Source organism: Clytia hemisphaerica, unplaced genomic scaffold, assembly GCF_902728285.1.
Source record: "Clytia hemisphaerica strain Z4C2 unplaced genomic scaffold, Clytia hemisphaerica genome assembly, whole genome shotgun sequence".
NCBI lineage: Eukaryota > Metazoa > Cnidaria > Hydrozoa > Leptothecata > Clytiidae > Clytia > Clytia hemisphaerica.
The window spans coordinates 197610-210324 of record NW_027104573.1 but is presented as its reverse complement, the minus strand read 5'-3'; the positions used below and the strand labels follow the sequence as shown (position 1 = coordinate 210324).

General features: G+C 35.2%; 1 protein-coding gene across 1 annotated transcript; it reads left to right on the top strand.

The window, feature by feature from the left end:
- Positions 1–2005: 2005 nt before the first annotated feature.
- Positions 2006–11726, top strand: LOC136823478 (solute carrier family 22 member 15-like). The gene is made up of 9 exons (XM_067079671.1): positions 2006–2163; positions 7832–8272; positions 8517–8944; positions 9180–9404; positions 9811–9945; positions 10215–10303; positions 10426–10525; positions 10760–10962; positions 11282–11726. Exons 2-9 carry the CDS (start codon positions 7832–7834, stop codon positions 11440–11442), a joined length of 1782 nt encoding a protein of 593 aa, XP_066935772.1. The 5' UTR covers positions 2006–2163; the 3' UTR covers positions 11443–11726.
- The last annotated feature ends 989 nt before the right edge of the window (positions 11727–12715 follow it).

Below are 12715 nucleotides of genomic sequence, written 5' to 3'. Positions count from 1 at the left end.
GTTCTTATATATAAAAAAAAGTGTAACGTCAAACTTGTACACTTTTTTCTGAGACACCCGGTATAATTCAACTGAAAAATTTCTGGGGAACAGGAAGACTTTACAGAAGGAAATTCAAACTGAAAATAAAGGAATTATAAATTATATATTCTGTATACTTTTTTATTATCAATCATTTTTAATCTATTATTAGAAAAATATTTATTTTCACAAATGAATCTTTTTAAGAGTCAGACACCAGACAGTTTGGGCAAGGTATGTACAGTGTGTCCATAGAAAAAGGATATACCGTGAAGGTGGGTAACTCGCATCAGTGGAGGCTAACATGCATAGCCCTCAAATGAATGACCTGGCTGGTCCTTAAAATACAAAGTTAAATCAAAACAAAAATGGTAGAGGAGAGCTGCGAGCGGAGCTGCGTAGCTTATTTGTTTTGAAATTTTGCTACGTTGATTGGTCAGTCATTTGAGGGCTATGCATGTTAGCCTCCACTGATGCAAGTTACCCGACTTCATGGTATGCACTTTGGTATACAGAAAAATCATTGAAAAACCTTTTGGAGTTCTGTTTCTTTTTTTATGGACACCATGCCACCTGTAGAGCATCAAGTCTTTTTAGTTTCACAAGAATTTTAAATAAAAATAGCTACCTAAAATTAACAATGATAATTGTTTCATTATATCTACTCTAAAAACTTTCACAGTGAAACATGTGTGTTGTAATAAAATCTAAACACAGTTAAGACGTGAAATAAAAATAAACAAGAATTTCTAGAACAATGTTATAAAAACAACCACCAAAAATCTTGATTTCAGTTAGATTAGAGGGTGTTTCACTTTTTCTTTTTATAAGAACAAACTATATAAGAACATAAGCATAGCTGTCAACTCCGCCTCGCAAAAATGCGGGAGAGGTTCAAGCCGATAATCCAATTTTTCCAAATCAGAGAATTTTTCGTCCCAATTTTCCAAATTCAGGAAATTGTGCCATGCCGCTTTTTCAAAATCTGAATTTTTTTCAGGAAGTCGGAAAATTTTTGGAAATGTGGAAGATGCGGGAGAAAATCTTGAAAATGTGGGAGATTTGGCTGAATTTTTTCCCGTGGGAGAAAACGTTGGCATGCGTTAACAGCTATGCATAAGTGGTAAAATTTTAAAAACAAGGTTAGAACATTTTCAGGCTTAACACTCAAAAAAGTTAAACTATCCCTTCCCTAAGTTAAAAAAAATTTTGATTGTTCTCATAAAAAAAACAATTTTATCAATTCAATTTCATAGCTAGTGTTTTATATTAAAAAGAAATACAATGTAGCAGTAGGTTTCTGGAAGAACTTCTGTTCTTAATTAGATACAATAAGGCAATAACATGACTGGTTTGCAATAATGAATGAATGATGGTAATGTAATGATATGATGCAGCAACCCACATACACACAAAAGTACAAAAAAAGTCAAGTGTTGTGTGTTCAATACATTTAGCCGCCCTTTTGTGAAAGACGGTTGATGATGAAGTTAGATGTATCAAGGAAACGTTCAACACAGTTCCCGAGGCAAGATTGTTGTTTTGTTTCTAGTTTTGCTCCAGTTTTATCAACACATTTGTCCCAGCACACTTCAGTCAAATTGTGAACATGTTGTTGAAATTTAGCCTTCTGTGTTTCAATCGCGATGAATCTTTGCATCTCAGGGTCGACCTGTTGGTTTGCCATGATTAAAAGAGTTGTAGGATGGACAGAAATATAACAAAAAATAAGTCTTTCTTTGAAATTTTAACAGCGCAGCAGCACAAAAATCAAAAAATAAGCCGGTGCATGTGTTCAGGGGCCGGTGTAAAATTTCATGAAAGTTCAAAGATTGAAAAAAGAGCAGTACCGAGGGAGCTAAATAACGCCCTCCCCGCCTAAGAAAATTTTAGCCAATGAGAGATTGTTTCATAGTTCTAAGGCGTTTCCGCGGTGCGTGCCCTAATGAATATAGCTCGTTTAGGTAATGGAAAATTAAAAATGGTAGCTCAAATCAAAACTCATCAAAACAATCAAAAACCAAAACAGGAACAGGAAAAAGAGAAAAAGATCAGGTAGAAGAGCTTTAAAAGAAAGCAGAAAACAAGAAAGCGAGTAAAGCTCAAAGGACACACAACCACAAAAATCAATGAAGTGCTAGGGTACGTACATTGTTTTTATTCTACTGTATAAGAGGGATTTTGAGCCTCCAGTTAGAGTCCCCTGACCACGCAGTTCATTCACTGCTAGTGGTGTTCATTATACTAGCGAAGCCATATTTTATCTAGGCTACAGTGAGAGGTCCTAAATCCGACACCACTGCCTAATTCCGAGCCCCCAAATAACTGTTATGAAAAAAAATTATATGTTTACAAACATTCCCTCTCCAAGTTGAATGATAAACTATTGCTAGAACTCTCGAAACAAAACATTATCTAACCATCTAACAAGATAGCTGTAATGTCAAGATGTCAATTAATGTAATTAAAAAGTGTGAGTTGTAAAAATAATTACCTTTCAGTTAGTCACACTAGCGTCCCGCCAAAACGCTTATCAAAGATTAATGCTGCGAAAGCGCTATATCGTTTACTTGACTCTCAAGCAAAAAAATGCACCGCAAAACTTCTAAAGGGATTCATGAAAAAATAACCCGGCGCTTTTTAATGAAATTAACATTTTCAAAAACTTTGAGAAATTGCCTAAAATTTGAGCCATAGAATAGATGAAAAGATTTAAGCCAAGCCAACCTTGAAAACTAATTTGAAGATCAACTTCGCAAGAAAAAGATCTACGGGGGAGGCGGAACCCACCTAGATCCGTGCATCGCCGGATAGGCTATTTCTCGGAAATTTTGCCGGACCTCAAACAATGAACCATTTACACGTGCGGAATTATTTTTGCATTAGCGTATAAACAAGGCCTTAAAAATCAAAGTGCTGTCTCGGGAATTGAATGACAAAATTTTGTTGGTTGATATTTGGCTGCTGCACGTTCGCAAACGGTCATTTTGTCTCATTTTAAGTTTTCAAGTTTTATTAATTGATTGTCTTGGGATCTTGAACTTGAGTCAGGTAACTCTCATCCTTGTTGTTGAAATACATCCTGTAGATGACTGACGTTATTTTTTCTGAAAGCTAAATTTCCTAGTGTGACTAACTGCCTTTTATTCTGGATCAGTTGCTCATGTTTAAAACGATAACAGTCAGTGTAGACCTAACTAAAGCTCTAAAACAGCATCTAATATTAAACATGAAAACCAGAATATGATTCTTCAATGGGAATCAAAACTATAAAGTGCACTTACAAACATCAATTTGACAGATCAAACAAAATTAATAACCGCACTGTAATCATTGACAATAAAACAAACGATTTTCTGTCAAGAGCCTTGTAAACATTCCAACAACTTCCATCAAAATGATCTATCACAGCTCAGTCTACCATTTTTAGCGCGGTCCGAGGATTGATCTGAGAACGCTCCGCGAACTCCTGCGCGGGTGAAAAATTCAATCTGCCAATCAACTTCTCAAGCGAAGAGTACGCGAAGCGATTCTAGCTTTACGATAGTGCCGCGGGACATCAATGGATAGTATTCAATCATCATTTTCCCTTTATTTTCATTCCTAGAACTTTTGCAAAAAAAAGGAAAAATAGAAAAGTTGTATTTTTTACTGCTCTATTCACATACTGAATTTGAAAGATCTTCTATGTGGCGTTTTTTTGCAAACTTCAAAAAACTGATTTTTGTCCCTCTTTTGCGGGACTTTGGCTTAAGTGCTTGTGTGCAGCATAGGGTACAAAGTCCAAACATGCGTTTCCCGTAATTTTTGTGTGAAGAGTTAGGTCTACACTGACAGTTTTGTAATAAAAGTAACTTGTGCGGGAAAAATACAAAACAACTTGGGCTGGATGGTTTCCATCAAGAAACAAACAGACAAAGTATATTAAGAGGTCAAACCTGACTGAAAGGGCATTTTCCAAGCACATTTTCCTTACCACTGTTTTGGTCTGAAAATGGAGGTTCAATGCAGTGGCACTGCAGTTAGAGTCTACCGCCCAGTTGGTGACCAATCCTATTTTGCAACTGAATGTCTTCAAACCCAGAAAAACCATACAAAAATAAACTTCAGAAGAATTTCTTTTATTCTTCCTTGACCTATCTACCAAATGAGAAACAAACAAGTAAAACACATTTAACTTTTTCCGGTAGCACCCAAAACAACCTGTCACTTGTGGGCGTAAAAGCTTCATAAGAAAAAAACACTTCAACTGCCATTCATAAAAGTACATCATGCCCAAAAGGATGATTACTGTTTTAGAAAGTTGTGGATTGTTGACTTCTTTCAAGTTTTTGCACCTGTCTCAATCACATTTAATTTTAAGCGTATGTGTTTTTAGTAAAGTGAAAGTGGCTTGGGGCAGCGTAGCTTTTAACTCTTTAACACGAAACACATACTTGAGCTTTGTGCTCAGCCAATGCTGCACACCACAAGCACTTACCAGTATATCCATACAAAATTTAGGGGAAACACATATTTGGACATGCTGCATGCAAGCACTTAAGCTAAAGCTAAGCTGAAGCAGGACAAAAATCAATGGTCACATTGTTCTGGTCTTATTGACTAGAACTTCTGCTTTCACCAAAGTCATTCAAAGTTTGCAAAAGAACGCCACATAGAAGATCTTTCAAATTCAGTATGTGAATAGAGCAGTAAAAAAACAACTTTTCAGAATTTTTCTATTTTTTCCATTTTTTTGCAAAAGTTCTAGGATTTAATGACAATTGAATACTATCCACGGATAATCTGGGCACTATCTTAAAGCTTTAATGGGTCGATTCTTACAAAACTCTATCCTTGAACCACATGTGTTTGTTTTTGAAATGGTAGCACAGATGCAGATCATAGACCTTAATTGCTAGACACAACATCATATTGGATAATTTAACCATTGTTTTGATGCTGGAGTTTTTATATTTAACATGACATAGTGTCTAGTGAAATTTCTATTCTGATGGAAGTTATGTAAATGTTTTATCTTGACAGAAAATCGTTCGCTTGATTGTTAAATGATGACAGTATATACTGCTATTAATTTTGTTACATCTGACAAATCGTTAAAACTGCAACAAGAATCAGTCCGACAACAGAAACTTTGATTGATCTAATTCTCACAAATAACTCATCAAACATCAAAGACACAATTGTTTGTCCCTTATCGATTGGAGATCACGACATATAATCGGTTGCAACAGAAAATTGAATTGTGCAAAATATGAACCAATCTTTAAATAAACAAGAGATTTTAAAAACTATGACCCTCTGGCACTCTTAAATGACGTGAAAAAGATGGATTGGAATCCTTTGTACCAAGTTATGTAAACTCCTCATACTACTAAAGTAATCAAAGGAAAACCGTCTCCATAGCTACGAAAAGATCTGATACTGCTCATGAACCAACGCAATCTAGCTTTACGAAAGGCACGTTGAACAAAATCCAAAGACGATACAAAGAAATACAAGAAACTTAGAAACAAATGCAACGGAAAATTAAAAGATTCAAAAAGAAAACACTACAAAGAAACTCTAGAAGAAGACAAATCAAACCCGAAGAAATTTTGGGACACTGTCAAAAAAATATTCCTGACAAAGTCAAAATCAAGTGTACCCAGAAGATCGAAAACGAACGAACAGCAATCATCTTCTCTGATTATTTTAGCGAAGTCATCAAAAAGCTAAAATCGACCTTCTCAGTGTTCACCGACCGCGTTTGGAGACCACCTAAAATTCGTCCACCAAGAACTCTTCAAGCCTTTAATTTCACCTACGTACCGAAAATTTTCGTCGAAAGAGAATTGAAAAATTCAAAGCGCAACAAACAACAGGTGCAGATGATTTACCTCCTGGAATGTTAAAAGACTGTGCCACTGAGATATCCAAACTTCAGGAGAAGTTCCAACACTTTGGAAACAAGCTATTGTCTCACCTATCCACAAATCCGGGGACAAAAAAACAGAAAACTTTATTCTCATATCGATCTTGCCAACGTTTTCAAAAATATTGGAGAAAGCTGTTAGAAGCCAACTTTCTGACTTCCTCAAAAATAAAAACCTACTGACTGATCGTCAATTTGGAAACCAAAAAACCGATCAACCAAAATTGCTAGTGCTCTACTGTTTGATGACATTAGATCTTTGATCGACAAAGTAAAACTAGTAGGAGCTGTCTACATCGATCTGACAAAAGCATTTGACACCGTTAGTCATGCTATTCTACTGCAAAAGCGTCAAGAATACGGGATCTCCGCAATAGAACTGAAATGGTTTAAAGGTTACCTATTTAATAGAAATCAGCAAGTCTGTATCAGTAACTCGTTATCAAACAAACAACCGTTGTTCACTGGCGTACCCCAAGGATCTATACTAGGTCCTCTGCTATTTTTAATCTTATTCAACGATTTCCCAGAATGTTTGGAGAAATCAAAAGTCATCATGTACGCAGACGACACCGTAATATATTGCAACGGAAAGTTAAAAACGCAAATCAAAAGTGATCTGAGTCATGACTTCAATAAAGTTTCTGAATACTTCGACAACAACGAATTGATCGCTAACTTGAAAAAGGGAAAGACAGAAACTATGCTCTTTGGAACAGCTATACGTCTCTCAATGATCGACAAAATCCTTAACGTTTTTTACAGAGGCCAACAAATTAATTACGTACAGGAATACAAATATCTCGGAAACAAAGTTGATCCAAATCTGAACTTTAACAAAACCTTCGATACCTCCTACAAAACAGCATCCGGTCGACTGAGACTTCTCCAAAAACTCCGTTCTTACCTCACTAAAGATGCAGCCTATTCTATTTTCACCATGATGACTGTTCCAATTCTGACGTACAGAGGCCCGATCAAGCTGACATACACCGAAACTCAGAATAAGCAGTTTAAATCACTTGAATCTAGAGCTCATCGACTGACGGGGAAACGTATTCCATCCATACTCAACTTGATCCATGCAGAAGCACTAAACTTGATTAAAAGCTCGATTGATAATGAAACTTGTTCAAACCTAAACGGTTATTTTAAGCTGAGAAAATATACTAAAACAAGGAACAATGGGTATCTGATGGAGACCTCAAAAATGAAACTCGAACTTGGAAAACAAAGCTTCAAATATAGTGGAGCTAAACTTTTTAATGATTTACCAATTAAAGTTAGGAAACAATTTCTTCTAAGGATTTTTCTGACGCCATGAAGGTGCACCTGAAAGTTTAAGCAATATCTTTTTATTGCTTTTTTTAAGAGCTCTACAAATTGTCTATCCTACTTTTTAGCTTTTTAGCTAGTTTTTAGCTTCTCTACTATGCATCTTCTTTACTACACATCTCAGTCTTAGTCTCACACCACTAGTCTCTCAGCCTTTCTGGCCTCTTTGACCACGATACTCATCCTTTGATGCATATTCTTAGACTAAACTCAGTCTTTCGAAAACATTAATTAGATTTTAGATTTTATCAATTTATAATTGTATTTATTTTTAGTATTTATGTCATTTTATGTAATTTTTATCTTGAGTGTGTGTATTGAGGTGTGATGTGAAGCGAGTGTACGATTTGGGTGAGAGGAGTGACGTTGATATAGCAGTTGTAAATTTTTATTTATTTAACTGATGTATGCTCCTCTTTAAATATTAATAAATGAAATGAACTGATTTTTTGAATGCATTTTATGGTTTTGAATCCCATTGAAGAATCATATAATAATCATAGGGTAGAAACAATAAATAATGGGCATTTCCTTTTTTGATAAAACCAACTTTTTTTACAGATGAGTGATAAAGAAGAACTTTTGGGAATCGAAGATGTTGATCTAGATGATGATCTTGAAGATGACTCTGAAGTGGAATTTGAATTCCCACTCAAAAATGTTGTTGGTGGTGAAAGCAGAAGTTCTAATCAAGAAGACCAGAACAATGTGACCATTGATGAATACCTTATCAAGACTGGAGAATGTGGAAAATATCAAATCATTATGGTCTTCCTGATGGGATTTGCTATGATCCCAATGTCGTTCCCACCTCTCATATTTTATTATATCGGTTATGATCCACCGTGGAGCTGTACTGCTAACGTGTCACATCCAAATGGAACTTTCTGCACCACACATAACGCCTCACAATTATTCAAACATACAGAAAATGATAGATGCTCTTTGAATCAAGGAGAATGGCACTACATGAATCATGGAAGATCCAGTGTAGTTACTGAGGTAATGGTTACTTAAATAAAACTACTTCAGTAAAATTTTTGTCCATGACGTGTGTAGTCTTTTAAAAGTAAATTGACTTTGATATCTTCAAACAAAAGTCAACCTTTTTTATAGTAGAAATGCCTCTTTAAAAATAGACAAGTGTAAGGCTTTTGATTTCTACCGTCTGTACTCTCTAACGCTATTCTTATTTTGTGCTATATTAGTCTTATATGAATTCAAGAATAATTCTTTTTCATTTCAGTTTAATCTTGTCTGTAAAGATGCATGGTTAGATGCGTTGACAGGATCTATTGTATTCGTTGGTTGGGGAATTGGAATATTGACTTTGGGTTATCTCTCTGATCAGTATGGTCGAAAGAAGATTCTTTACCCTGCTATGTTGTTGACTCTGTTAGCTTTGATGGCTCATGCATTTGTTACCAGCATATGGCAACTTCTTGTCGTGCGTTTTATCATGGGTTTTGTTTATTCTGGCCCTGCATTAAATCATTATATTCTATCGACTGAAATAGTTGGTCCGAATAGAAGAGCATTAGCATCGACACTATCAAGTTGTGCATGGCCCATTGGTGCATTTCTAATGACCATAAAAGCATATTATTTAAACAATTGGAGACACCTGGCATTGTTCAGTTCAGTACCATACATGTTTGGACTCATAACGTGCATGTAAGTCAGCCCAACTATTTTTATATTTTCAAAATTTGATTAACCCTCTTGATACCGACAAACAAAACTATTACCCAAAAAATTATTTCGATTTTTCAGAAAGTGATATTAAATGGTGTTTTAAATTACGAAAAATTTTAAAAACACTAATTTTTTTTGTTCGATATTTCATAGTTTTTATTGCAGAATTGAAACTGATTGTTTTTAAAAATGATTGTTTTTGTAATCTTTTCAGATGTGTTCCAGAATCCTTTCGCTGGCTCCATGTGAAAGGCCGCACTGCAGAGGCGGAGAAAATCTTACAAAAAGCCTCAAAATGTAATAATACCAATTTTATAAATGATTTATCATTAGAGAAGTATCAAAACTCATCACAGGAAAAAGCGAAGAAGGTTTCGTATCTTGTACTCTTCAAAAGTTGTAAATTGTTCGTTATGATGATTTCACAAGCTTTCATATGGTAAGAGTTAAAATAAAAGGTCTTTTTGGCCAATTTTTTGCCATTTTAGCTTTACTTCATAGATTTTTAGATTATTTGCCTCGATAATATCTTTCCAACGGTGAGTAAATCACGGTTGCTGAGAATTTGTTAATGATTATATACCCTTGTCTCTAGTAGTGAATGGGATTCGATCAACCAAATCCCAAGTTCTTATTCTTGCTGTCCTCCCTCTAAAGTGTCTAATCATGCCAGTGTAACTGAAGTACAGTTGGGTACAGCTCAATCTCTCATCAAACTGCAATATTTTTTTAAAGATGCTTCAAGATGCAACCCATGTCTAAAGTACATTTTAGGAAATCCTATCCTTTTCACAGCTCTTGCTGTTGGCAAAACTTGAATCAAAATTCGATACCTTCTTCCTCAGGTTTAATAGTGGTATGGTTTATTACGCGTTATCTTGGGCTTTCTCGGACCTTGGTGGAAATATGTATTTGAATTTCGTTTGGTCGACATTGATAGAACTTCCAGGAGCTCTGATCTCTTATTTCTTACTCAATTTGTAAGTTCATTCAAATTTGATTATTCAGATTGTTTTATGTACATAAAGCTGAATACTAAAGGTACATCCGAAATAGAGAATTCGAAGTGTCTGTCCCTTAAAGAGGGAGGTTAGAACATTCTATATTACGAGAGATAAAGCTATACTTCAATAACTCTTTGGGCCAGCTCTGTTCCATTCAAGGCTAGCTGTTGCAGGAATGAGATTCGTAGCAATTTAGTTACACAATCTTAAATGTTTTTCTTACACCAATTCTGTTCTTCTTTTAGCATTGGGAGGAAGAAAACTTGTATTATCATTTACCTATTGACTGGTTTATTTTGCTTAGTTGTAACTTGCATTCCTGAATCAGAAAAAGGTTCGTATATTTTCTTCATAATTTTTTCACTTTAGCTTGGCACAGTCAGCTGACTGAAGGCTACACAAATTTGGCTAAAAATTAAAAGGTTTCACTCGGTCAAATCATGTATTTCATTTCAGTGGCGAGGCTTGTATTTGGATTACTTGGCAAACTAATGGCATCAGCGGGTTTCATGTCCATCTATATGTGGTCGTCAGAAATATATCCAACCTGTCTCAGGTACTTCTTCGCTATTATTATTATCGCTGCGTCATTGCTTCTTTATTAACGTTTGACTTTGGCGTTATTGATAAAGTCATTTTTTTATTAGTCATTATGATACAAAAAAGTCTCCATTACTAAGTAAAGACCGATGCCAAACATTTATCTTTAAAGTTATCGAGAGTCAAAGTGATAACAATAATTTAAGATTCTTTCTGAGTGAGTTTATTGTTTCCCCTTTTTCTCCTCCAGAACACAAGGTATGGGTATCAACATCGTGACTAGCCGCGCGGGCGCCGCTACTTCACCTTTTATCAAACTACTCAACCGCATCCACCCTGCGGCTCCATTCGGCCTGATGACCACCACTTGCTTCATTTCAATGCTTCTGGCGTTCGTTTTACCTGAAACCTTCAGAAAACCAACCAGAGAAACTTTAGATGATATTTACCAAGGTTTGTTTTTGCGAGATTATGTTTTGTTTTTCAGGATCATAGCTTCTTTAAAGTTTTCCTAATTATATTGGAAATTTCAGGATTTTTTAACTGGGAGACTTCTCAGTTTAATTTCTCAAGTAGGGAAGACTTCTGGTGGATCTGTGATGCAGTGTTGTCTCGGATCAATGAAATCGATAATGTCAAAATACATAGTGTATTTGGGCGAAAATCATGATAAAATTTAATTCTTGACTTTTTTACAAATGTTTAAAAAATAATGAGATATTCCCATCCGATATTCAAAAAATTACGTTTTTCTCCATTATTTCCTTTGCAGACAATAAAACGTACACACACAAGATTCACTTTGCATCTTTCACGCAAGAAGACGGCGGAGGAGATGAAGGAATGGTCAGAATTGATGGCAATGAAAATGATGAAGACATTGAAGATACCGAACATCTTCTGGCATCTCCCGGTGATTATGCTATTGCTTGATATATTGAATGATGAATATTGATGTATTGATGTATTGAAGGGTAAGGATGCGACGCTTGGTGGATAAAAGGCGGGGTACGGATAAGATCTCTCCAAAGGTTGGTTTTCGGAAGTTTGGTCTGCACGTATCCGGTATTCTCCAATTCTGCTACCCCATGGATGATTATTGATTATTTGAATATTCAATTCTATTCCTGGTGAAATTTGTAAGTTAAATGAAATCGCCATGTAAGGTTATAAATTATTGGCTAGATTTAATCAATTCTTAATATTTCCAACTTAGTGACAGCATGAACATATAAACGACTGGACATCCATCTCTTTTGTCTTTTTGAAGATAACACAGCTAGCTTCGTTGCCGCCTCGTTAAAAGTATAAAATGAAACAATAGATTTTGATGATATACCACTTGCGAATAGCTTGCTAACAACGTCAAAACTTCGACAAAAGTCTCTGTTGTTCTACTCTTCTCAAGTCTTTTATCTATATTATAACAAAGATAACAGAGGCAAAATCATCGCCAGCTTGTCAAAACTCCGACTAATATTTCTAAATTTTGACTTAAAAGTGTCTAATAATTTTAGAGAGTGTCACATTCTAATTTCCATATTCTTATTACACAGGCTCTCAACTTTGGAAAGCTATTTTTTTCAAGTCATAAAAAAAATTATTGGAGTGACAAAAGGGATTCAAAAGTATACACGCAGTTGAAATTCTGCATTTCAGAGTTGAAAATGTTGATAAAATATATTACAAACTTGTAAAAAATTTCGAAAATAATTTTTTTGTGCATTAGGAGTAATGTTCAAGCTCTATCAATCTTTTTAACTAAATAATTCAAAGAAATAAAATTATGACGGAATATTGTCGGATTTTTCATACCAATTTCGAAAAACAGGCGGCAACGAAGCTCGCTTCAAAGAGACAATAAAAGATAGATGTCCAGTCGTTTATATGTTCATGGTGACAGTCTACGTAGTTTTTTACCATAAATGCTCTACTTCCATGAAAGTCTTATTATCCGGGGGTACTAGGTTTGCGAGGTGACGGGTATGTCCGAGCCAAAAATCGAAAATCGAGCCTTAGAGAGAGGAAAAATTGGCGTTTTTGGGACCCTTAGACTTTTCTCAAAATTGTTGTCGATTTTCACTCGACTTTTCTCCAAATTTTGGAAAACACGACCCTTTTGAAAGAGGAAATTTCGATTTTCGTGAATTTTGGACCCTTACAGAGACTCAAGTTCCTCTTTATTGGTTTTTGTACCCCTTTAGAG

What these genes read in the sequence shown, in the direction of transcription:
- LOC136823478 (XM_067079671.1), top strand. Translation starts at nt 7,832, where the DNA reads ATGAGTGATAAAGAAGAACTTTTGGGAATCGAAGATGTTGATCTAGAT. An exon ending in GATCCAGTGTAGTTACTGAG is followed by an intron (nt 8,273 to 8,516) that starts GTAATGGTTACT and finishes TTTTCATTTCAG; the next exon opens with TTTAATCTTGTCTGTAAAGA. An exon ending in ATATATCCAACCTGTCTCAG is followed by an intron (nt 10,526 to 10,759) that starts GTACTTCTTCGC and finishes TTTCTCCTCCAG; the next exon opens with AACACAAGGTATGGGTATCA.